The 27,323-nt window shown below is 41.7% G+C and overlaps 3 protein-coding genes across 3 annotated transcripts in view; 1 reads left to right on the top strand and 2 right to left on the bottom strand.

Annotated features, from left to right (window-relative positions):
• Positions 1-422: 422 nt before the first annotated feature.
• On the bottom strand, positions 423-2,060 carry LOC308095505 (ATP-dependent clpX-like chaperone, mitochondrial; the record flags this gene model as incomplete). Its single annotated transcript, XM_080442562.1, has 1 exon — positions 423-2,060. The coding sequence occupies one exon, from the start codon at positions 2,058-2,060 to the stop codon at positions 423-425; it is 1,638 nt and encodes a 545-aa protein (XP_080298688.1).
• Positions 2,061-3,188: 1,128 nt separating this feature from the next.
• Positions 3,189-27,323, top strand: part of rpl11 (ribosomal protein L11) — a 68,095-nt gene continuing 43,960 nt past the window's right edge. Inside the window, exons 1-6 of the mRNA XM_080441559.1 lie at positions 3,189-3,238; positions 4,080-4,230; positions 4,753-4,859; positions 6,454-6,585; positions 6,904-7,014; positions 7,370-7,404. Of these exons, the coding sequence (XP_080297685.1) occupies positions 3,233-3,238; positions 4,080-4,230; positions 4,753-4,859; positions 6,454-6,585; positions 6,904-7,014; positions 7,370-7,399 (537 nt within the window). The 5' untranslated portion in view covers positions 3,189-3,232 and the 3' untranslated portion in view covers positions 7,400-7,404. The remainder of the gene's footprint in view (positions 3,239-4,079; positions 4,231-4,752; positions 4,860-6,453; positions 6,586-6,903; positions 7,015-7,369; positions 7,405-27,323) is intronic.
• Positions 9,481-22,238, bottom strand: klhl43 (kelch-like family member 43). Its single transcript, XM_080441300.1, has 7 exons — positions 21,990-22,238; positions 14,702-15,425; positions 14,365-14,513; positions 13,664-14,010; positions 12,495-12,794; positions 12,173-12,348; positions 9,481-11,697 (listed from the first exon to the last, which is right to left on the bottom strand). The coding sequence occupies exons 2-7, from the start codon at positions 15,016-15,018 to the stop codon at positions 10,905-10,907; spliced, it is 2,082 nt and encodes a 693-aa protein (XP_080297426.1). The 5' UTR covers positions 15,019-15,425; positions 21,990-22,238; the 3' UTR covers positions 9,481-10,904.

Here is a 27,323-nt window from a genome sequence, read left to right as displayed (position 1 = left end):
TGGCCGAGTTTCGTAAAAAGCGACAGCACGGTTCAGCCAGAACTGCGAAAAGTGGCGGAAACAGAAGAATACAGGCAATATTAAAACAGGTCCAGAGCTTAGCTCTGGCCCCGTAATTATTATTATAAATAGTGAAGATAACATTAGTGTGATCGCTAAAGCGATCCCACAATAATAATAATAATAATAATAATAATAATAATAATAATAATAATAATAATAATAATAATAATAATAAAAAGCAATAATAAATAATAAGTAGTATTTTACTAGATGTAGGCCCTACTGAAATAAAAAAATGAATTGATCAAATAAAAACTATAAGAAAATAGAGTAAAAATAAAATAATAAAGGTTCAAGGTTAACTGTCATCTTGTGTACAGGTACACAAATGTATTTGTTATGTGCCCCTCAGCATTTAATCAGTTTTCGGCCATATCTGCCTGCCTTGGCCCACTTTCTTTCAGAGACTTTTTCACTTGTGCTTTAATGTACCTGGGCATAGATTTCCCTTCAGCAGCCTCTTTGTTCAGTTCTACAGCCATGATGTCGGAGTGTGGCACGTCAAACATTGGATCAAGCAGCAGCTTCTCCATGACAGACCTAAGACCACGAGCACCAGTCTGTCTTTCCAAAGCCGTCTTTGCAATGGACCTCAAGGCGTCAGGGGTGACAATCAATTTACACTTTTCCATACTGAAGAGGGCCTGGTACTGGGGAACCAGAGCATTACAAGGCTCAGTCAAGATGCGGACCAAGGTGTCCTCGTCCAGGCTATGAAAGGGCACCACCACAGGCAGACGGCCAACAATCTCTGGGATCATTCCGAAATCTAACAGGTCCTTGGCCTCCACCTGGCTCAGAAGATGGTCCTTCTCCACGTTCTCCTGCACGGCGTCCGTGACAGTAGCGCCGAACCCTAATGGGGACTTTTCATTTTTTCTCCTGCTGATTATCTTGTCCAGTCCGTTAAAGGCCCCAGAAGCGACAAACAGGATGTTTGTAGTGTCTACTTGGACCATCTCTCCGCGCAGCTTCCTGGGGTTCTGAGGAACACTGACAACAGTGCCTTCCAGGAGTTTCAGCAGTCCCTGTTGTACTCCCTCTCCGCCTACATCCCTCAACTGGTGCATTCCAGGGACACTGCCGATTTTGTCGATTTCATCTAGAAACACAATACCTTGTTGTGCTTTCTCAACAGAGAAGTTGGCATTTTGGAGAAGTTTTGAAATGACAGATTCTATGTCCTCTCCAACATACCCCGCCTGAGTTAATGTTGTACAGTCACAGATGGCAAAGGGCACGTCTAGGCATTTGGCAACCGTCTCAGCTATGAGAGTTTTGCCTGACCCAGTGGGCCCCAGCAGTACAATGTTGCTCTTCTCTAATTTAATATTAGTGGGATGGGAGTCTAGGATCTCTCTCCCTTTCTTCTCCTGGGGGAGCTGTTGGTAACCTATGATGTTGCCATAGGGATTTAGCCCAGCCATCAACAGCACCTGAGTCAAGGCTTGTTGTCTCTCTGTTTCCAGCTGTAGCTCAGTACTAGCGGCAGGAAGGTTGTTGTATATGCGCTTGTAGTGATTGTAAACAGCCACCGCCATTACTTTTTTGGCATAAGACTGTCCAATGATATGTTTATCGAGGTAGGCGTAGATCTTTTTGGGCGGAGGAGGTTTCTTTCGCTGAAAGTCAAATTTGACAGCTTCATTGACAAAACTCTTCTTGGAGTTAGTCTCTGGCAGAAACACAAACAAATGGTGGCATTTCTGACATTTCACAAAACGAGTTGAGGACATGAAGGTTTCCAAAACTTTGGAGGGCTCTCCACATTTAGGACAGCGCAGCTGGCTGCCACCAGATCTTCCTCGTTTCCCCATCTCACCACCTGATTTCTTGCCACCTTCCGAGCCATCTTTGACTCTTGATGAAAAATACACAGATGTTTCTGATAATGATCTCACTGGCACTTTTCTGGTCAGTGTTACTTCAGGTAGACCTATACATGGTCTACTTAAAATGGGCAAATTAATGCGTGAAGAGACTAAAAACAGTCCCATCGCTGTTCTAAAGGTGGAGGACATCATCATCCCTGTGAAATAAAGCAAGTATTTGGCTGAATCCTCAGTTCTACCATTCAACGCATCATGAAAGAACGTTGATGATGTCACCCAACTCAAATCCTTGTGATTGGCTGTTGTCAGCCAGAGTTGACAACATCACAGGTTAGCATGTTTTGTAAGAGAAATTCTGATTGGCTGGGCTAATTGAAGTCTGTGGTTGGCCCATCGTCCATGGTTAGTCTAAGGAGATCTGTGTGGTTGGACAATTTATGTCTGTCGTGGGTCAGCCATAGGGTCAGCCATCTAGATAGAACAGCATTTTGTCTCTATGTGTGTCCCCAAATATTTACCCAAATATGTATTGAATGTATTGATGTATTGTGTGTATTGCATGTATTCTATGTATTCTATGTATTCTATGTATTCTATGCATTGTAGGTACTGCCTGTATGTATGGCCCCAACTCAATATTTGGGTAAGACATGATGACGTCATGACATCGCTGGGGGCGTCTTTAATCACTTTTCGTTGTTGTGCCAGCTCTGACCTATCCCAGTAGCCTTTGGCAGAAGCTCTAAAGCTTGAACTTTTATGACTTGTCGTTTTGGTTTATGAATTAGTTATAGCAGAATTATTTGGTTGAAAATAAGTAAATGGCTTGCCATTTCTACTCTATAGGTCTCCTAGCTAATATATTAGATATGACTAGATATTAATCATGACAATATTGCCACATATAACTTTTTTTTAAATATATGTATTTTACATTTTATTTTATATTTACATTTATTTATTTTTATAAATGGGGACAAATAAATATTTTACTTATTTTCCACAGCATATATTTATTCTTAATTTCTTTTTCCATTTTGGAATTTTGCAATTTAATATTGAGGTGCCCACTCGACCTGTATCCTTTTATTCAACTGACAGTTGAATAAATAATCTCCGTTCAGCCCATTGATGTGTCTTTTACTAAAGTTAGAAAATATTGCATTTGCAAAAAGACTCGATTTATTAGGAATGCAATGAACTTTGTTTATCGACGCTTGTGCGTAAAGTGGAACGCGTGCCATACGGTTCGATGTTTCCTAGGGCATATTTGAAGTGAACACTCTCTTATATATACCCTGCGCCGGAAATGTAACGTCCTCTTCTAGTGATCAAACATGGCGGTGAGTAATAAGTGCAATCATATGAAGGCGAGCTACGTGAGTTTGCCATCGAAATCTACAATCATCGGCGTTATAAAATCACCCTCGCGTGTAATAAATGGGCTATCGTCTGTATGTTGATACACACGATTGACCCAATGTCGTATTTTGGCCATAACATCATAGGACATTTGGTAAAATTAACAGAGGCTAACCTACCGCATAGACGTTTCTAGTTGATACGTTCTCCTAAGTCCTAAGTACGTTCTGCCGGGAAGGACATTATAATGAGATTGTCATGGCTACAGCGTGGTTAAACTGCCAACATGTTCATTGATTGTACTAGTTTGCGTATTGTGGTGTAAATACGGTGTCAGATCTAGCAGCTAGCTAGCAGCAGCAGTGGTGATATGTACGGGCATGTCCGGCTGTAGCATGCACTGATTCGATAGACAGCATAAAACATTGAGTTGGAGGAGAGCGTTCCATCCTTTGCAGTCTGATCAGTATTGTTGAATTGTGCGTTTTACCATCTGCTGGGTTATGCTAGCAGTTGACTGTTATCTGGATTACTAACGTTAGCTGGGGGTGCTCCTTCCATTCCGACATCTCACCACTCCGACTAGTGGCTTCCGCGTGCGGTTATGGTTAGGGTTAGGGTTAGGTATAGGGTTCGTCAACGTCGGAAAGGCGACATGTCGGAAAGGAGAAATGCACCCTAATATTATTGGTAACGTCCCTCAACAAGCTAAACATGTCTGTGTCAGTTGACAGGGTGAGAGCCGCCTAAACTGGGTTAAGGCCTGTATTTATGTTTGTGCTCCTGTTCAGTTTGTGACCATAGATACATTTTTGTACACAGGACCAGGGTGAGAAGAAGGAGAACCCCATGAAGGAGCTTCGCATTCGCAAGCTCTGCCTTAATATCTGTGTTGGGGAGAGTGGAGACAGGCTGACCCGTGCTGCTAAGGTGCTGGAGCAGCTCACAGGACAGACCCCTGTCTTCTCAAAGGGTAGGTACCGGTGTTAAAGGTTTTGCAGTGTTGTTCATATATCAGTCAACTATCAGGCTTATAGCATTGTTGACGTTTTGGTCTGTTATGGCCCCAGATAACTTGACATTTTATCTGTCAAATGTCTACAGGAAGCCAAGGATCTGTGTGTGGTGGTTACTTGTTGAAGACTTGTTTTTGTTGGCCTATGCTGTAACTTTCTGCTATTTTCAAACATCTAATTAGTCTTTTGGGTCTTGAGCTAAAACGTTTGGGAACCACTGCCCTAGACCACTAGTCCTGAATGTGGAGTCCAGGGACCCCAGGGGTTAGATGGGGCAACCAGCTAAATGATTTATAGTTGGGAGCCAAATGGACACTTATGGTGTCTGAAACTCAGAGTGTACTAATGAAACCGTTTGTTTGGCATATCGGATCCTTTTGACTGCTGTTAACACAATGTGTATATGCCTGCACAGTTAATCATCACAAAGTAGATGTCATCAATTTGATCCTTATTTTTTTACACTCCTCCCCCTGCAGCCCGCTACACTGTGCGATCCTTCGGTATCCGTAGGAATGAAAAGATTGCTGTCCACTGTACCGTCCGTGGTGCCAAGGCAGAGGAAATCCTGGAGAAAGGACTCAAGGTGAGGAGATGCCCTAAATAACTTATCATTTTTAGAGTGCATATTGCTGTGCACATTAGAGGATTTTAGCCATGTCAGGCTAGGAAATAAATATTTACACACAGATTTCAGTTCTGACAAGTTGAATGATGGACAGCTAGGCTATTTGACGCTTCCCAGACAGCTCGCTTTCATTGGGATTTTTCAAGTCTGTGCTCATCTTTCCATCGTTGTTCCTTTAACACAATTTTTCATATTTACTATCCAATCGGTGACATTAAGGTTATGCCGGGTAACCCCTCACACCGTAGGTTGACTTAGGCAGATAATTAGTTCTGACCAGTCTCAAATTGGGAACGACCCCACGATTGTCATTGGTGGCGAATCTGACCCTAAATCGTATCCTCTACTGTGAGAGACCAGCTTAAGTTTGTGATATTCTTGGTTTAATAGATCATGTACACCACTAAAGGCTGAGTTATGTTTATGTAACTACATGCTACCATCAGGTCTGTAATATGAGTTGCATACAGAATAGTGAGTGATTTATAGTTATGCATAGGCTTTACCCATCTGCAAAACTAGATGTCAATGCCATGCGTTCATTCTTGAAACACCATTAGTAATTGTGTTTACTTTCCTCTGATTCACTTTATGGTACAAAATGGTGTAGTGGTGGAGAAGATTTAGGATTACACTGGAAATGGCTGAAATTTGTCTTGCATTAATTAGGAGCAGATTATGGCAGAAGTGGCAGAGACGGTGTAATATAGAGACTTTGGGTGATTGTCTGTGAGATCATAGAAGAACTAGGGCTGTCCCCGACTCAGGATTTATTGAGTCTTTATTGAGTCGACTCAGAGTCGCAGGTTTAACGCAGAGTCAACAGAGTCGTTTTATAAGGTCACAAAAAAAACTTTTGACGCCTTGACTCAAGAAATGCGAGTCGACTTCGGGCTCCTCGCCCGACGCGTCGACTTTTAGGGAACAGCCCTAAGAACATGGCTTAAGGAGGGGGGATTTGCAGTTGATTTGCCAAATGCAAATAGATTTGACGGTTCTTATTTAACACATTTGTTTTAAATGCCCTTTCCTCTTTTGAAGAGGTGCACATGAGCTACAGAGTATACCTCTGTACTTACGCAGACACCTTGGCACACATGGCATAATTCACCTTTTAGGGTCATACACCTTATGAACACACAAGTTTAGCTAACTCCACAATAGGATTTTTATTATGGCCTTAGTGTTCTTTATAGGACAGTGGCCAAAGTGCCATCTAAGTTAAGGAATGACCAACTGTTGTTGACCGTGGCTAAACGGTACCCAAACTTGAAACCAGCCATTACAGTTGCCTGACACAAGGTAAACTAGCCACTTGGAACCCTACCATCCCCATTCTGGGGTGAACATTTGGTAAAAATACAAGCTTGCAACGCAATACGGCGGCGAAGATATTTAGTGTAGAGTCAATGGGAATCCAAGTATGGGGTTTAAGTGGGTAGGTTTTACATATTGTCTTGCCAGACATGCTGACGGGTATAATTCTGCTAGATGCTGTGTTGCATGCACTTGGTATTTCATAGGTCATAAAGTTGCATTGCTCTTCCTCTAGGTGCGTGAGTACGAGTTGAGGAAGAACAACTTCTCTGATACGGGGAATTTCGGGTTCGGCATCCAGGAACATATTGATCTGGGCATCAAGTATGACCCCAGCATTGGTATCTACGGACTGGACTTCTACGTGGTGAGTATCTAGACCATAGGTGTCAAGGGTTAATTTTATTTTGTGATTATGGACAATTCAGATGTGTCCAGTAAGGGTTTGCTAATGAACCTTTTTATTATATTTGTAAAATAATAGTTATGTGGATGCATCTGACCTGCTTTACTTGTAGATGGATTGGTGGAATCGGTATAAATGAGCACTTTGGTCCTTTTTAACATACACTATTTGACAAACAATTAAGTGCTGTCACAAAGACCAGCCAGAATGCCCAAACAATAGATGCAACAATTCTATTCTTGTATTGTTGAAGTTCATGATTGCATTTTTGTGTTTTAGGTCCTTGGCAGGCCTGGTTTCAGCATTGCTGACAAGAAGCGGAAAAGGGGCCGCATCGGTTACAAGCACCGTATCCGCAAGGAGGAGTCTATGCGCTGGTTCCAGCAGAAAGTGAGTGTTACATGTTACTCAGTGTGGTTAACCCTGTGTGTGTGTGTGTGATGTCACAGAAAATGTCAGTGGTCAAATTTAATTGGAAATGCTGAAACAAACGATTGTCTTGATCAGATTTAGACCATAAAATTACAATGTACAAAATTGTGCTAAATGCTTGTCACAAATTATATGAACTCAAAGATGTTTTGAAATATGTTAACCCAACAGTCAAAAATATAACATTTATTTTATATGCAGCAAACTTGACTGAAGTTGTAATTCACATCAATTTATGTATTCATGTACAACCCTAACTCTCCCAGATGTCCCAGGAAAACATTTTGATTATTTTTGTTTTTGTCTTTTTTAGTATGATGGCATCATCCTCCCCGGCAAGTAAAGGACACCACCACCTTTTTGAATGTTGTTGTTTGTAACAAACTAATAAAAAGGAGAAAAAAATGCCTGTTTGTGCTGTTGTCTTTGCTGACATTGGTATTTTATATTTAAATGTTCCATAAGTGAACTTGTAACTACTGAATATGTAGTCAAATGGTGGTGCAGTTTTTCCTTAAGGAATTTCTTGTTTATGCCAAGAATTAAAGATATTCATTGCAAATTGCAGTAATATTCACACTTAGAAAATAAACAGTTTTCATTATGCAGAGTCTTTAAAACAGACTAAGTAATGTTGACACTAAACCCTAAATTGAATTGTTGAAATGTGCTGTAGAAATGACCAGAAGGGTGAATGCCTAGCATTGGTGGAGTTCAATATTTTACCTCATGGGGGCAGTGGTTGCTAGTGAAGTTCTCTTAAGTTATCTTGAGTGTGGCCAGTTGGGCCTAAGATGAAGTCAGTGCTAATTTGGGGACCTTGTGTAGCAGGCAGCATTTCAGAGTGCATCATCTCACTTTTAAAATGAATGATCATGAAGCAGGAGTACCTAATACTGTGGGGTCAACCTACTATTTAAGAATGGACAAGTATGGCTGTTTTCCGTGGCCTTACTATCATGTGAACTGTCAAAACTCAACTTTTTTAAAGGATGCAATGTAAACTACAGAACTACTTTAAGAGATATGGAAAACGTATATCAAATATTTTAAGCCACTATAAAGAAAAGAGTCAAGTCACGCCTTGCTCTTTATTGAAAGGATCCTCGTAATATGTCTAGCAATGAAGAAGACTGAGACTGAGAACTTGAGATGCAGCTGATTTAGAGGACCGGAAAGTCTTTGAACCTAATATCCTGTTGGAGCCTAGGTGTTATTTGTTGACTTGGCTGCTCAGGGACTATAAAACAGTCCAAACCACTGATGTGATCAATATAAATGCAGCAGACAAATGTTATATACTGTGTGCAAATGTACTGCAGCAAATACTATACCCCAAAAACGACTGCCTATGCTTCATAGTAGACATAGTATGGTGAAAATAGTAGATCTACAAACTCACTGAGCTTGTGGATATTAAATATAGGTAATTCAACAATGAAGATCCATCTCAAATTGTGTAACATGAGCAGAAACAAGTTGAACATGTTTTATATCTAAATATCAATATTTCTGTGTATTGGTGGAGTATAAGCTAAAAATGTGAGTAAACTGGCCATATTTTCATGGTGAACACCAAGTGAGATTTGTCTGGTCTTTGTCTTGATATGAAATATGTTAGGCTATCACCCCACCGCCAAGGCAAGTGCACTCCTCTCCACTAGTCAATGTGATTTCTTACAATAGCTGCCTGACTATTAGGACAGATTAAAAAATAAGTTTATACTTGATATTAACCACTTGAACCCCAGCATCCCCGTTCTGGGTGGGAACATTCACCAAAATAGCCGATCTACAAGCTTGTGAGTTTGTAGATTTGCAATAGAGGGCAAAGCGATAATAATATGACCTACTTGCTCCCGGGGGGGGGAATTCAGTTTCAGCTCAACCCAGCTGATCGCTGCCCACAAGGGGCGTGGAGCAGTTAGGGTTTAGGTGTCTTGCTCAAGGATACTTCGACCAGTCATATTCAACCCATTGCCGGCCAGGCTTGGAATCGTACCTGGGACAACTGGGGACTGCGGTTCCCCAGGCAGACTCACCATTCAGCTACGCTGCCCCCAATTTGGTGTAGATTGAAAAAGAACGTACCAGGTACCGTGCAGTTCAGGTCTGTTTTTACTAAGTATAAGGGTTTAATCGTAGGATAAGTGATTTTCTTTTGTTAAAATAAGTGTTATATAGCTTTATATTCAATAAGTGTTATATAGCTTTATATTCTGATAGTAATTGTTATAGACTACTGGAGTGTTTGTTCAGTTTCCCCCACTTTGAGAAACCCTGGACTAGAAGGTGCCAAACAAAATAGACTCTGACTAGGCTATTATGGTATTCTCTTAATGTGCTGTGGCTGACATTCTGTTTCGGTGGTCTACAGTCTAAGCTGTGTCTGTTCAATACTCAAAAATAGGCAAACAACAGGCATAGGTTTGATCAGGTTGGCTTTATTCAGTGAAACCCTCAGGCTCCAGTGCTTTAGTGTCGACTCACAAACACTAACACCTTATTGTACACCGCCTGCAGCTCCTATCGTCATGTAGCAAGAAGGAGATATACACTATATACAGAGGGATTTATCCAATCAAATAAGCCAGATTAGCCTAATTTAATTTCATCACATGGTTGAATGATTGATATCATTAACCATCACTGAGCTTCTATCTAAAGTAAACCCATCCCAATCTAGTGCTCTGTTCCCATGTGGTGGTCTGCCCTATAGAGTTTCACCAGTTCCTCAGCTGGTGGAGTTCGTCATCACTTTAATTGAAAATGAGGATGGCATGTATTGAAACTCCAACACAGATGGGTAGCAAACATTTTGTGCATTGTCAATGTACAATACAGTATGTCTGCTTGTTCCATTTTCTTGCTCCACCTTTTTTTCTTTTTCTTTTTCTTTTCTTTTTTTGTGGTTACCTTTTAACGTTAGTGTCGATTAAATTATTATAAAATCCATTATGTTCTTTCTAGTTATAAAGCCCAGCTGTGTTACTGATTTTACAGTGCCATCCTCTCCTGTCTCTACCGTACCGTACGTCTTTCTTCCTAATTGCACGTATAAAACATTTAAATATTTCATCAATAACGTTTTATTTTATTTTACCATACCATTGTCTATTGACCTAGACTACCGCTGATAAATATATTACAGTACATACAGTAAGTAATACAACAAAAACACTGCATGGTCATCGTTGAATTGTTCTATATTTTGTGATAAGTGTTTCAAGTTAGTCAATGGAGAATTATTACAATTGCAGTGTTTCCAAAAAAAGACTGAATGGCTCAATTTCTAATCTTCATACATCCCTGACATTCACCCTGAAATACAGCACACGCACTTTCAGACACGTATACATTCATTTTCAGAGTTTTATGAATTACACAGCAAAATCCTGTGTTAAATTAACTCTCCGGATTTTACTGTGTATATATACCCCATCCTGGTTATGGAAGGACATCTTCACATGCATACGACTAAAAAGGATTCACATTTGACCAACAATTGCCAACCACACAGGCCTGTCCATCCAGCTCACTAATGTGCAGTACCTTGATCTACGTTGTACTAAACAAGCTAGTATACAGCTGCGGCTTTCTGTTCCTCTCCTCCCCGTCTTCCCTCCTCTATGCCTCCACCTGCTCTACTGCCTAAACATCTGACCAATTCCCTTTTCTATTGACCATTTAGCCTCGTGTCGCAAAATAAAAAATTAAAAAAGAACTGGCATTATCCAGATGCCCCTGCATATCTTCCATCGCTCTTCCATATCTTTCTGTATCTCATTTCTGCACTCTCTCTAGCTCTCCACATCTCCCTTCATCTCTCTCTCCCCACCTCTCTCTGTCTAGGCGGTGATGGTCTGTGATGGGGCCGTGCTGTTTTCTCGGCTCCTGTTCTTTGCAGTCTGCTCCTCGTTGGCCGGGGTGTTGCGGTGCTGTTGCCTGCGTGGTGCGGAGCGAGGCGGGAGGGTCAGGGTGCAGCAGGACACTCCCACCGTGGGCTCTGGCAGGTCCTCAGCCGCGGACCAGCTGTCCGTGTCGGGGTCGTACGTCTGGACGGCCGCCTTGTAACGCTTCTCCGCCTCGTTCCACCCTCCGAGCAGGTACAGCTTCTCGGCAAACGGCGACAGGCCGGCTGTGCTCACGCCGAGGGGCAGGGGGGCACCGCGGCTCCATGTGCCGCTCTCGGGGGAGTACACCTCCACAGAGAGAACGTCGACACGCTCGCCACCGGGCCCCAGCTGGCTCCCTCCCACCACGTACACCTTCCCGCCTAATGTGGCCGAGCAGTGCCAGCCACGGGGCGTCTCCAGGGGAGCCTTCTCGCTCCAGGAATCGGTCTCGAGGTTGTAGTGCGCCACGGAGCGCGAGTAGGCGCAGTTGATATAGCCGCCTGTCACCAGGATGTCTCCGGAGAGGAGAGTGGCGCTGGAGTGGCAGCAGCGTGGCACATCCATGGGCGCGCGGATCTGCCAGGTGTTGGACGAGGGCAGGTAGCTCTCGATGGTGGCCAGCAGGCCCTCCACGTTGCGGCCGCCGATGGCGAACAGGCGTCCACCGGTGGCGGCCAGTGAGAAGTGGGTGCGGCGTTGGCGCATGCTGGCCAGGTGGAGCCAGGTGTTGAAGCGAGGATCATACCTGGTGGAGACGAAAAACACAGAGAGAACAGAATTATTATTATTATTATGTGGGGTTTTGTGCCAGGTCATATAAAAGGTCACACACTGGCAATGGTAAAGGTCACATCTGTTAGCTGTTGATTCTCCATGGCTTCAATGGGATGCCTTGTTGGAACAGTTGCTCTGGAAAAGAGCGTCTGCTACTGTAAATGCCCTAAATTTGTATGTGTATAGGCACAAAAAGGCTGTTATGTACTGTATCTATTAACCACTTAAACCCTATATACTTCAGTTGACAGGGTTCCCCTTCTTTTCCCCCTCTACACCGAATCTCTGCGGGAAATAGCCTATTTATTTGTAGATCTTCTTTTTGTTCGCCTATCATGACATGCCCAGAATAGGGATGCTGGGGTTCATGTGGTTAAGTATTTCATTTCATTACATTCACAAAACATTTGGCTGAACGGCCCCCTTTAGAAGCTGTGTTCAGGTACCTGCTGAGGGTGCTGACGGCGTGCTTGGCCTGATTACGTGCATCGTTCTGGTCCTCTCCTCCAGCCACGTACAGGAAGCCGTCCATTACAGCCACACACTGGTTGAAGCTCTTGGCAGGAAGCTGGGACAGGTGGCGCCAGGTAGCTCCGCCCTCACGAGGGTCCCTCCACAGCACCTGGATACAGGAGTCAATGGTTCGTTTTTGTGAGAGCAGGTCACAACGAAGAGTGTTTTTATCTGTCTGTTTGTAATGGTGACACAGTGTTTAATTCACTCAAATGAATCAAACACCATCCCTTCCCTCTGACTCGCAACACTCACCTCACGGCTGAGGGCACGCTCGGTGATAGCAGGGCGACCTCCGACCGTCAGCAGGGTCTGCTGCCCACCACGAACCTGCGTCCGTCGAGACTGCAGGGTGTTCTGCTGGTAGGGCAGCAGGTGGTAGTTCATGGCGTCCACCATCAGGCGGTGACACTGAGGGTCAAGCATCATGCGGGCCACGGGCTGGATCTGGCTCACCAACTCGCTGGCTGGGATGGTCTCGAAGCGCACGTGGGACAGGAGCTCTGCGGCGTGAAGCTGCCGCTCTGGCTCAAAGTCCAGCCACTTCATGGCCAACTGCACATGGAGAGGAATGTTTTGTACATGAAGGTTGTATAGACGATACGAACTTATTATATACAATCTTGTTGGTACAAACATGACAATCAATGTCCATCGAACATCTCTTAATAAGTGAACAGTCTGGAGAAGGCATTTATTCCACTGAACTGGTGGCTCGTCTGATTACAATCTAATAATAAAAAGGTGTGGGTTGACTTGGTTCAAATATATGAATTATGTTAGTGCTGCAATGACAGACTCACATTTGGAGCTGTTTATAAATACAGCTATCGCCACTTCCCTATTTCCTTGGCCTCTTCTTAGCTATTTGAGTCTGTGACGGTGTCATTTATAAAGTAATCTTCATACAGTACAGTGAGTTATATTGGGGGGACTTCTGTTCACATTTACACTGCAGGTGACTGGCTTGGGTTCATGCATCTGTGCTTTGCTCCCAAGAGCTGACCACAAGGTCTGTTTTTAGGTCCGGCTGGAAATAGCCTTGGCTTTGGTTGCAGAGAGGTCGGACTGGTCTTGGATATGTTACTGAAAGTGATGGTAGGCTGTGGAGAAAAGGGAATCCCTGGCAGCTGTTTCTTCTCTGAGAATGTTTCAATATATTAGTTTCTAATACTGTACATACAACGGATAAGAAAGCTAGGGGTTTATATATACAGCCAAATGTAGTTAAATATAAATAGCTGACTGAGCTGTGCGCTTAGCATTATTTTGTATTGGAATAATACTGGCAAAAAACATGGTACAAGACTTTCGCTTGAAGGGCATCTACATCTTGACTTGACTGAACGGGCCCTAGAACTGCTGTAATTGAACTATCCCTCTAACCCCAATTCTATGACCTTTGACCTAGAAGTTACACCGACCTGGAAGGCGGTGACCTCAGAGGGCATAATCAGGGTGTCATCCTTCAGGAAGGCACTGATCTGTTCCAGGGTGAGCTGGGTAAACAGCGGCGTCTCGCTGAATGCCATGAAGTTCTCCAGGACGAAGCGGCGAGCGGCATCGCGCACGGGCAGCAGGCTGTAGGCGGCAGCGATGTTCCAGATGTAGACGCATGTCTGTACGTTGAGCTCAGCTAGGAGGAAGTCCATGCACATCTTGAGGAGCTGCGGGATCTGCAGCGTGGCTGCTGCTGAGACGGTGCAACCGATGGTGTACAGGGACATGTGGACCCGTCCCAGGTAGGCAAACGTAATCACATTGGCCAGCCCTAGAGGTATGGAGGGATTAAGGGGAGTAAGAGATAAGAAGGAGTCACTGGATCACTCATCAATGAAAAGGAGTTTTCTCCGTATGTTTATCAGTCAGCCAAAGCTAGGTCCATTGTGGACATGGGAGATAAAGTTTCAGTCAGGCTTACTCCATCACAGATTCATAAATGATGGAGAAATATTTCAATGAGAAGATGAGTGAGATAAGTTGATGGATAAATATGTTGGACATACGGATGGATGGATGGAGTGATCAATTGAACAAATGGTGTCAATGACAAACACATTGTGGGATATTGTAAATTTGTATTCTTCTTGCGTAGTTGACTTAAAATGTTTTTGAGTAGGCCTACCGAGAGGGGAGAGGGAGGGCAGCTCCAGGCGCTTCATTCCTGGATCCTTGGCCAGGATCTCCCTGAAGTAATGGCTGATCGATGAGATGACCAGCTTATGGACGTCAAAGGCTTTGGTCTTACAGGCCAGCTCCAAGTCAGTGAGGAATCTGAAGAGAGGAGAGGAGAGGAGATGAGAAAAAAGAGAGGAAAGGAGACAATGAATGCATACAAAGGCAGATGAACTGGGCAAGAAGCAACTCCCAAGAAAAAAAAAACTTTATGGGAAAAGAAGGGACGAAACCTCACAAGAGGGATAACAGCTCCAATACACTGTACAGTAGATAACAACCCCTACCTCTCCTGACGCATCTTGCTCAGCTCCTCCAGGAGGGCGTTGCCATGCAGGGGACGGGTCAACTCGCTGCCCAGGCCCAAGCCTCTCTCACCAGGCTTGATGACGGGCGGGGGGAAGGGCAGGTTGAGGCTGTTGAGCTGAACGATGTCCAGCGCTGCCATCTGCTCGATCTTGTTCGCCACAGATTCCACGACCACCACGCCATCGCCACGGCTTTCTACCTTCAACATGGGCATGGTGCTGGTTTCCACGGCCACCTGAGCGATGGTGTCTGCAGCAACCTTCTTGGGACGTGAGGCCTTCTTCTTAGGGGCCATGGTGTTTGGTTGTTGTGGTATAAGCTAACTTAGATGAGTTAAAGGCTGTCTTAGACACAGTGGGTATTTTCCTTAAGTTACGGTAGTTGAAGTTTGATTGTCGACAGACAGGGACTCTAGCTCACTTGCAGGTTGTCCAACTAATCAACTAAGTCTAACGATTGACTGTTTCCTGATACTGAGAGACTGAAGTACTGACTTCCTTTCACTGACAGAAAAACAAAACACAAGCACTCAGCTACTGACCTTCACTGAATCAGAAGGTAAGAACAGACAGACAGACGGACAGACAGACAGACAGACAGACTGACAGAGAGAAGTATACACATTCACAGACACACAGGTGTTTGAAGATGGTGGGAATCTTGGTTGGTAGATCAGTTTCAGTGCAACGCAGCACACAACACCTGGAAAGAGTGCAGAGTGGAGAAAGTTTTTAGTATTTTCTTTTGCAAAGTACAGTTAAAAGGAGTAATTACACAGTAATTCATAGTAATAGTGCTTAATAAATAAATAAAAAAACATCTAGGCTGCTGTGGACACATCAAGCCCATTAACTAGTTTACAAGTCTTGCGTGTCTCTCCTGTCTCTCTGCCCTTGATTTCCTGTCTCTCTACACACGGTCCTGTCTGGATAAAGCATAAAAATGCCAAAAATAAATCTTAAAAAAAGAGAAAGGGGGCTTGGTTGTATGACTGACAGGTGCGGGTGCCTGTTGGGGTCTTCCAGAAATGGACGAGAGTCAGGGTCAGGTTTGTGGTTGATCAGCAGCACTACATACATGTGGCCTAGTAGTCGTGCTCTCACACACTGTGTATTTCAGCCGCAGAGCAACTGCGGAATCTTATTCATGCTTGCAATGGACCACTGTTGGCAACCTCTCACGGGTCATTGCAAATGGAAAACTAATGGGAAGCATAAGGTCATATCTGATTAAACAAACCGGACATTTTCTTTATGATCTGGGAAATAAAAAACGCAGGGAAGAGAAATATTAAATCAGAGGGTTTAATACCCACCAGAATTCATTTCTAAATAATTGGTTGTCAAAATGTCACATTAGTAAGTGTTTGTCATGTGTTGAGATATAATGTTGTCTTTCAGTCTCCAGACATAACAACATATAGCTTGCCCATGTCTGTTGTTTTATAAACATGAAATGTCTTAGTAATGCTACTATTAGAGGAAAGCTACAAGTGCTGAAGATCATTTTTATATTATTGTATAGAAAAGTCCACTGCATAAATACAAAAGTTAGTTTGACCTCTTTTACAGACTTCAACATAGAATGTACTATGATTAATATCATTAACTTAAAATTGCATCATAGATTACTGACTGGCCTCCAATTACTCTGATAATTGGTAATATACTAAGTACTCCTACAACAGGTACTGATGTCATAGTACAGTACATAGTGCAACTGGTACTGCACTAGTCAATCCTTTGGTCACTGCCACTGTTTGTAAACACCTCTCTTCCTGATACAGGAGACAGACAAGAAGTTCAGATATAACATAAATCATGAAAACCATTAAAGGAAAGCTCGGGAAGAAATACATTCACCTACATGCTTATTATTTAAAGTAACCTATACACTCAAGCAAATATGTAAGATGTGGTGAAAGTGTTACATATTGCACAATTTATAATCTAGTGTAGTTGTAGTCTCCCTGACACATCATATTTTAATTACAAGCCTTGTGAGTGAGTAGCTTTATTGTGTACATAATTGATTTACTATTTGTTGTTTGTCTGGATTGTATGTGTGGAAGTATAATTTGATCTTGGATCTGGCATCCATTCAAACAAGGATCTATTACTGTTTGTTTGTTTGTTTATTTATTTATTTGTTTGTTTGTTCACTTAGTTTGATGGTTTCAAACATTTCCAGCATTTTCACAGTTACAAACTAATCTTTAATCCTTCAAACAGACTGATTATGTGTAAAACATATTATATCTTATACAGCTATATAGATGTATAGTTCTATATTAGTATTATAGAGTATTTAGGTCACCAGACTGAAATATGAGCTCTTACTGTATGTCATCTCTCAACCTTTTGGATTTGAGTTATATTCACTAAATATTGCCTCACACAGTTCAGGTTATCATCTCCTCCATGTTACAGTATATCTCCCATGCCCAACAGAGGTATTTTTCTGCCATGGTCCAGTGTGTTGTGCTGTTATATTTGCTTGTGCATTGGGGGTGGGGTGGATCCTAGTATAGTGTCTGACAGAACAGCTGTGCCTCCTATCAAGAAGCTTGGTCCCAGATATTTCTCAGGTCTAATGAGTTGTGTGAGGGTTATTTTCATGTGACTGAATCACTGGCTTAGCAAGTGCTTTTGTTTGTTTGGCAGATCACTATGGCTCTCATCTATGCTTCAGTACAAATAGAGAATTTGTACTAGCACCTTAATAAAAAAAGGCTTTAATTGTCCGAGCTGCTCCAGTGTGTTCTCTTCTACAAGCAGTATTATCACTTGGAATGTTGTTCCGATAGATTGGGCAATGATTTGCAGGATTTCCAGTATTAATTAACACATGGGAAGGCATGTACCTAATAATACTATTATCATACACTCCTGAATATGACTATCGTGTGCACAAATGTAGTGTTTGTACCCAGATATCGTTGTTACAAACTAATATGTAGACCTGCATTATGTATTAAGGATATTTTTTATTGATTTTATTGAATACTAATGCCGTTTTTCATAAATTCATACAGAGTTATAAATTACAAGAAGGACAAAATGTCATCATGGATTACAATGGTGTGTTGAGTTGATACTGCAACTTTTTTGTAAAAGGTTAAAAATAGGATTACATTTCTCTTAGGTTTGATAGCTTTTATTAGAGGTGTTTTGTAGATCAGGGTCACTCAAATACATGTTCCTCATCATCTGTGTGCTTTCTACCTCACTGTCTACTATCTAGTGGCAGTGCAGTCAGAGCCAAACAGTGAAATATTAGCCTACTCTCAGCACACGTTTTTAATGTCTTCTTCTCTCGTTTGCCATTTGACCCAGTAGATCACTTGTTTTACAGGGGTCATGGCAAGGACAACTTGCTGACAACATGTAATGGAGACCAAAACACAGACCTGTTCACTTTTTTTCTTTTTTCCCCCTAGTTTTCTTTGGCAAAGAAAATCTGCTCTCATCAATACTTTTTGTTCCCATTCTCTATCAGTTGATGATATAACAAGGTTGCAAGGTTATCACTGCCATTGGAGATTATGGTTTCACTTTCAAGGTTTTGATGGCGTATTGCGACATCTTTGGTAGCTCATATTCTGTCACTATGGCCTCTCACTAAGTCTCGGGGTGAGCTCCACCTCTTCATATGACACCAGCAGCAGCTGTCACTCTCGTCCTGTCCCAAATCTCCCCACAGCCTCTCCATGTGTGGAACGACCTCCTTCATAAGTCCCCCTGCCGGCAGTCGCACCAAACAGTGGGTTATTTAAAAACACCCAAGTTCATACTCAGTGGCGTAAAGTAACTCAGTACAATTACTCAAGTACAGTACTTGTGTACAATGTTTTACTTTACTGTGGTATTTCCAATACTTTTACTTTTACTCCACTACATCTCAGAGGCAAATATTTTACTTTTACTCCACTACAATTATTTGAAAACTTTAGTTACTAGTTACTAGTAGTAGATTTTGATTATTATTACAAAACATACATTACCCACTTCAGCCCTATATACATTTCGGCCATTTGAAAATAGCCGATGCGACGCATTGTGAGCTTGTAGATCTGCTATTTTCAAAAGAATTTTATACATTTGAAAACTTGTGAAATGGGACATTCTGCATAAAGAGTACTTTTACTTTTGGTACTTTAAGTCCATTTTTAGACCAATACGTTTGTACTTTGACTCTTACTTGTAACTGAGTATTTCTGCATTGCAGTATTGATACTTTTACTTAAGTAAAAAATTTGAGTACTTTTTCCACCACTGTTCATACTGTAGATCGACAGAATGAGGAAGTGGTGTCAGAAAATCAAACACAACCCAGAGTGTAACTATATCTCTAATATGCAGATTTGCAGATCAATTTTGACACTCTCAGATTTAAGGCTAATTTATACATCGTCATACGAGAGTTTCGCTCGCTGAGGTATTGTGTTTTTTTGTTGACAATCTGTTATTTTTGGCAAGCGACACTGTCATAATCATATACTGTAAGTACAGATTAGGCTTGACATTTAACACCTTTTCTGCTGAGTACAGAGACTTTATGACAAGTGTTTGTATAAATGACACACTGTAGTTAGTTGTGGTTAAATTAATAATAATTTGGTCCAGCTACATAGGTGTATAGTTCTATATTAGTATTATAGAGTATTTAGGTCACCAGACTGAAATATGAGTCACTGAATGAGTCACTGAATATTAGTCACTGTATATTGTCCTCTGCATTAACCCAGTAACAGGAGCAGTGGGTGCTGGGGGGGGGGGGCAGCACCTGTGGAGCAGTTGGGGGTAAGTGTCTTGCTCAGGGACACTTCAACACATAGACTAAGGCCGGGAGGCAAATCGGGGACATCTACCCATTCAGCAATGGCCACCCCATACTTTCTGATATAGCATGGTTTGTTTTTTGGTCATAATTTTTCTGGGATGTTCAAATTATGGTTGCTGGATGAGATTGCTGCTTAGGAAACTGGGAATAAAAATGTACACAACACTGGGAACATTATTGGCTAAGGACAGTGGGGTAAACACTGAACAGGCTTGGCATGCAGTGTGCCTTTTGGAATTACAGAAGAGACCACACACCAGTTTAGGTAAGCTGGTATCTTTTCTGTTTGTTTTTGTTTAGACTTGACACAACTTCAGCAGCAACAGTTGAATAGATGTACTTTCGGAACAATTTGAGTAGGGAAACCGCCGGATATTGCAACTGTTGGATGACATCATATCTAGAAAAACAACGCCTGTTTTTATTTGGAATTCAGATTTCTTTTTTATAACAACTCCCAGATTTATGGACTTGGATACATGGTATCTGCATGGACCTTTAGGTCCTGGTACAGTACTTACAAATTACACAAAAGCTCACATAAGCTTTGTTGAGGTAAATACATGAATTAAAACCTGTGGCCCTCTGCAACGAATCTTTAAGTCACAAAAAGAAAGGCAAGAATATTGAAAGCTGTCGCTTCAAAGGTGAAAATCAAAGGAAAGCGCACAGTGGAGGTGAAAACATGAAAGAAGAACGTGATGTGAAGCTCAATCAAACTCCATCAGAGGAGGGATGTGGAAAATTGGCAGACACCCCAGGCATAGGATTTTAAAATGCATCTTAATAGCGCTAAGATAATCTTTATAACCACAGAACAAAGGTGCAGTTTGAGAAATATGGCCCCAGGCTAGGGACGCACAGTCCGGGGTAAGTAAACAATCCCAGGTGCCAGGAACAATGATCACTTACAGCCCTGCGAACAGCTGTTGTTTACTGTCAGTCTATCTAATGTACTTCGAAGCATTTCAAAACACAGTTCTAACATGACAGGAGAATGATAAGATGTGGGAGCTTCCCCACTGTACAATGAAGGGAACACACACGAACACACACACACACACACACACACACACACACACACACACACACACACACACACACACACACACACACACACACACACACACACACACACACACACACACACACACACAATGCCGACTTATGTCCTTTCCACCACCTCCATCCAGTGCCAAGTTGCCAATAACAGAATTCCTCTGCCTATCTCAACAGGGTATTTATAGGTGCTGACTCTGTGTGTGTGTGTGTGTGTGTGTGTGTGTGTGTGCGTGCGTGCGTGTGTGCGTGCGTGCGTGCGTGCGTGCGTGCGTGCGTGCGTGCGTGCGCGCACGCGCGTGTGTGTGTGTGTGTTCCTTTTTATGTATGTCTGTTTAAAGCTAAGTGTAGAAATTAGTTCAACCACTGTAGGTGTCACTACCATCTCTGCATTTTAGTGAACACAGCCATTCAATGTTTCCATTCATGCTTAATTTGACAGTGATCTAAAAGGAGGAAACATAAAAAACTGTGATTGAGTTGACAGCATAATGGATCAAGGATCAAGCACATAATCTGATTCCAGATCAGTTACAATCAATATGTACTTGTTATCAGTCATTGCAAAGTGTGTTTAATTTTAAGTCAGACAATTTGCTTAATTTTGGTAGGAGAGTGTTTAGGTAGCTGGGAAGCTGATCAAAGAAAGGGGAGATGACATGCAAGGCAGGTCTCCACTCTCCAGACAGAATTGTACCGGGGACGTTGCAGTGGTCGACAGTCTGTTCAGCTAATGGTGTTCCCCAACCCGACATGTTAAAGTCACTTATAGTACTGTGTATGACATTTATAAAATAACTGAACCTGAAGTGTGAACTCAAGCATGAGGTAAAATAACTGATGACGGGCAAGAGGGCCTCAGTCATCCAGGACAGCGTTTCTCAATTGCTTTCACGCTGTGACCTTCATTTTGAATTAACTATGAAGCCCACACTTAATTCTATATGGAAGAATGCAATATTCCTGTTGTATTTTTCTGTGTGACTCTGTGACCCACTTTTGAGTCCAAACTCACTGGTTCAGAACCAGAGCCAAATCTTCAGTGTGTACAATTTACAATTTAGACATTTAGCAGACACTCTTATTCAGAGTTACTTTTTAAGCACTAAAATGTATCTTTAATTAAGAATCTATTCAGTTAAACTAACACTGGAGTCTGGGGATTTTGCTGTGGACACAGGTAGATTTCAAACCAATTTTAAACTTGGCCTGTGACTTATCAGACCATTTTGGGTCCCAATCAACTGTTTGAGAAAACAAGTTGAAGGTTATTGTTTTTTTCTAAGTGTTCAACAAGCCAATTTAATCCATGGTCTAGTATGCAGTAAACACATTTGCAGTAAACAGAGTAAATATTTGATTTACCTTCCTTTCTCTGCTCACTGGGTTTTCTTTCTCCTTTTCCTTTCCTTGTCTTTCTCAGTTTCTCTCTCTCTTTAACGCTTTGCTTTGCTTTCTTTGTTACTTCACTTTGTTGATGTGTTTTTGTCTCACAGGTGTCTCTCTGTTGCTCTTTTCCTTGTCCTTCTGTCCTCCGTCCGTCTGTCAGAGTGCTGTGTGGGTCGGCGTTTGAGGGGGACCAAGGCTCCCAACCAGGGCTATGAAACTTGAGCCTCTCCTGCCCCCCACTCAGCGGAATCCACAGTGTTAATTTAACTCTGAGAGTGTAAATATGGACCTGCAAGGATCCATTTTCACACTCTCAGAGTTAAAGTAACACTGAGAACTTTGCTGTGTACTCTCATTCCACCAGTGCTCTGTCAGTTTCCAGCATCCACCTCCATTTCCTAATACAGGCAGCCCTTGCACCCTCCCCTCCAAAAATATCCCATAGGAGGCCAAGCTACCCAATCACTGCTGCTCACACCAGGGTTATTATAGTTTACTCAAATGAAAAAACGAAAGCAAGAATTTAAAACCCATTTTAGTTAACTGAAAAAACAATAAAAAACAAAAAAATTGATAACCAACTGAAACGGTATTGTCTGTTCATAAAACTTACTTAAAGATAGGGTAAGTGAAATTTTGTTGTTTTTTTGTTTTTCTTTGTCAAAAAGTTTAAGTACTATATTCTGATAGTATTCATTGCTACAGAGCGTTTGTTCCGTCACAGGGGTCTCTCCAGCTCTTTAGTAAACAGAATATATGTACATTTTCAGGTAGGTGACAACATTTAAGCCAATCAGGAGAGGGTACTGAAAATGCGTTTAATAAAGAGCTGGGGAGACATGGAGACTCCTTTTACTGAACAAACACTCTAATAGCAATGAGTACTATCAGAATATAGAGCTATTTAACACTTATTTTAACAAAAGTAAATCACTTACCCTACCTTTAAAGTTACTAAAATCATGTCCATAGTTTTAGTATTTTTCAGTATCCAATATTTTTCTTTAAAAATAGTGAAAATAGCTTCAGCTTGTAGATCCGCTATGTTCGCTGAGTTTTTTTCTGAGCTTTTTGAATCTCGCCCCTGACTACCCCATATTACAATAAAAAACTAAAACACTTTTGGTGCTCGGCTCTACGGGAACTAACACTAAACCTAATAAAAACTAAACTAAAACTAAGCCTTTTCAAAAACTAAACTAAACCATCTCTGTGAAAAACTTCAGTGATGTCAGTGTGATTTAAGTTAACTCTCAACTTTTTATTTTTGGACTAAACAAATATGTCATGCTATTTTATGGGAGCTTGGGGGTCCTTGATAATAATTATATCAATAATAATAATAATATATTTTATTCCTCCAGAAAACTGTCATTAATTCAATAGTAAAGTACCCAACTGCCTATCTAGTCAGACTGAATGAGAGGGCCATCAGATGGCCTAAACCACGGACCACAAACACCGACTGTCTGCACTTCTCCTATTCGATGCCCAAAATGAGCTCTCATTTTTGGCATGACAGCCATCATACAGCAGGCTGCCTGGAAGTCACCCTGAACAAAAGTGGACACTGCACAATATTGAATACATTTATTAAAACAACAACAACAACAACAAAAACAAAAACAAAAACAGCAACAGCAACAACAACAACAACACAGTTTTAGAAAATAAATAAAGTACTTTGATAACCGGTACTGCACTTATAATATGTAGTGAAGGCAATAGTGACCTTAACTTTTGACCTCTGACCACCAAATTCGAATCACTTCATCCTGTGGATGGATGTTCACAAGGCCGGGACGTTCAGACGGACATGCATATGGACGGACATACTACTGTATGTACATATGGACGTTCGTACGACCACAGCTTTCGCCGGCAGAGGCATAATAAAAACAAATATAGCTGCAAGCAGCGATAAGCGGGGCCAGGGAATGCAGAAAGAAAAAAGAAAGAAGCAATGATAAGTAATATGCACAATAAGCCATAGAAACATAGAAGAATGAACTTGAGAGAAAGAAGACCATGCAATTAACAAATGAGCATTTTAAACCATCACTAACCCTAACCTCAGTAAAACAACGCCTAAGCCTATCCTCAAGAAACACTATGTGTAAACCCAAGAATGCCAAATCATGATCACCTCAGCACATCGTCGGGGACAGGGATCGAACTAGTGACCTCCGGACTCATGGGCTGCCTTTCTTCTCATTGAGCTATAGATATGATAACCCTGTTAGTGTCTGTTGATATATATGTCTTTCCGTCCCTGATGGACCAGGCCTCTGTTTTGCTGACTACTCTAGATCACTGGTTCCCTAACCATCTACCGAAAATTGTAAGTCTCCTCGGAACAGAAACCAGTGAAAGTAGCTGATCTACATGATGATATGAGAGAGAGAGAGAGAGAGAGAGAGAGAGAGAGAGAGAGAGAGAGAGAGACGGAGAAACGGAATAGATTGAAGAGAAAGAGAGAGAGAGAGCCATGGAAACGGAATAGATTGAAGAGAGGGAGAGAGAGAGACATGGAAACGGAATAGATTGAAGAGAGAGAGACACACGGAAACATAATAGATTGAAGAGAGAGAGAGATGGAAGCAAAATGGATTGATTGGACATCTCAACCTATTGCCATTAACAGGAATCGAACCATCAACCTTCGAATTGACAGGCTGCAACACTACCTATAGTGCTATAGCTTTGTCCAGGCTGAGGTTGTCTGTTGAAGATAAAAGTGAACCAGTGAAAGCAGCCGATCTACAAGCTCAGAAAGAACGTTGCTATCTGAAAGGTTTTGAGATTGTAGATCGGCTATTTTCAGAATGAAGTATGTCATACATACTTCATACCCTCTCAAATAAGCATTTCAGGTTATCTTTATTGCATATGTATTAATTGACACAATTACTGGTAGTGTCCGTTGATATTTATAAGTATTTCCGTCCATTATGAACCAAGCCTCTGTGTCCCGAACTACTCTAGATCACTGGTTCACAAACCATTTACCAATAAAGGCATTTTTGTGTCTCCTCGGAACGAAAACTAGTGAAAGTAGCCGATCTACAAGCTCACAAAACGTTGCTATCTGTAAAGTTGTGAGATTGTAGATCGGCTATTTTCACAATGAAGTTTGTCATACATTGCAAAAACATCTCAACAACTCTCTCCAAGAAGCATTTCATGTTACCTTTAACAGTTGCACATGCATTAATTGAGAGAGAGAGACATGGAAACATAATAGATTGAAGAGAGAGAGAGATGGAAGCAGAATGGATTGATTGGACATCTCAACCTATTGCCATTAACAGGAATCGAACCTCAACCTTCGGATTGACAGGCTGCAACACTACCTATAGTGCTATAGCTTTGACCAGGCTGAGGTTGTCTGTTGAAGATAAAAGTGAACCAGTGAAAGCAGCCGATCTACAAGCTCAGAAACACGTTGCTATCTGAAAAGTTTTGAGATTGTAGATCGGCTATTTTCAGAATGAAGTATGTCATACATTGCAAAAACATACCTTCTCAGATAAGCATTTCATGTTATCTTTATCAATTGCATATGTATTCATTAATACAGTCTTGTTGTTTGCAATGCACTTTAAATGAAGTCTCCACCAAGTAAGGCTTGAACCGGCAACCTTGTTGTTATGAAACATTCACTTAAGCGGGAAGCCATTGGACCAACAGACCTGATCCAGTGAAAACGGAGGTCAGACAGATGATACCATTTCACGCAAATAACTGAAAAATCCTGGGTTTAAGTGTTTTTCAAACTGCTCAAAATTGCGGACAATCTAAGGGCGGAGAGAGAGACATGGAAACGGAATAGATTGAAGAGAGAGAGACATGGAAACAATAGATTGAAGAGAGAAAGATGGAAGCAGAATGGATTGATTGGACGTGTCTACCTATTGCCATTAAGGAATCGAACCCTCAACCTTTGGATTGACAGGCTGCAACACTACCTATAGTGCTATAGCTTTGACCAGGCTGAGGTTGTCTGTTGAAGATAAAAGTGAACCAGTGAAAGCAGCCGATCTACAAGCTCAGAAACACGTTGCTATCTGAAAAGTTTTGAGATTGTAGATCGGCTATTTTCAGAATTAAGTATGTCATACATTGCAAAAACATACCCTCTCAAATAAGTATTTCAGGTTATGTTTAACAATTGCACATGTATTAATTGACACAATCATGTTGTGTGCAATGCAACTTTAATGAAGTCCGCATCAAGTGAGGCTTGAACTGGCAACCTTCAGGTTGTGAGGCACACGTTTAAGGGAGAAGCCATTGGACCAACAGACAAGAACCTGTGAAAAAGGAGATCACACAGATGATACAGTTTCACGCAAATAGCTGAAAAATCCTGGGTTTAAGTGTTTTTCAAACTGCTCAAAATTGCGGACAATCTAAGGGCGGAGCTTACTGGTCAACGTGATACATGTGTTCCTCATGAGTCAAGGCACATGTGTAAGCAGGTTTAATGGCTGTCGGCCAAACGAGGCATGACTTTTGCCTGTTTAAAGTTTGCACTTTCAAAAAATCGCTATAGCGCCCCCCTTTGACCAATTGGAGTAAGATTGGTTTCAGTAATATTTGGAATGACCCTCAACATTAACGCAAAGTTTCAAAGAAATGTGAGTCTGCATGTATGTGTTAGGGGCAGATGAATAATTGTCATAAAACTGCAATATTCATTGGCTCATTAAAGCTTCATTTTTTCACTTATGGAAAATCTTTGCAGCTTGTTTGTCAGCATAGGTCCAAAGTTCATGTGTAAAACGTTTCGTGCAGATTACTCAAAAATCCCAGGAGGAGATAGGTTTTAACTGTTTTTCATATAATTCAAAATGGTGGGAGATCTAAAGGTCAGAGGTCAAAAGTCAGAAGATGAAAGTTGTTCAGCATGAAGAGACGCATGTGTGTATCCAAGTTTCATGGCTGTAGGTCAAACAGGGCATGAGTTGTACCTGTTCAAAGTTGGCATTTTCAATTGAGTGCTATAGCGCCACCTTTTGACGAAAGATTGTGAGATTTATTTCTTGATAGTTTTTCATGACCATCTACCATATGGCCGAGTTTCGTAAAAAGCGACAGCACGGTTCAGCCAGAACTGCGAAAAGTGGCAGAAGAAACAGAATACAGGCAATATTAAAACAGGTCCAGAGCTGAGCTCTGGCCCCGTAATAAGTCTTCAGGCAACAATCAGGCAAAAGGACCCCTTAGCTGAGAGAGAGACGAAGCAGGGACCCCCCGCTACGTATTGCATAAAATTGTGTTGCATATAAAATCTATTGGGTTTATTGC

Source organism: Gymnoscopelus braueri (genome assembly GCF_963280865.1).
Source record: "Gymnoscopelus braueri genome assembly, chromosome: 11".
Lineage (NCBI taxonomy): Eukaryota > Metazoa > Chordata > Actinopteri > Myctophiformes > Myctophidae > Gymnoscopelus > Gymnoscopelus braueri.
Note: the sequence above shows the minus strand (reverse complement) of the source record. Positions and strands in the feature narration are given on the sequence as shown.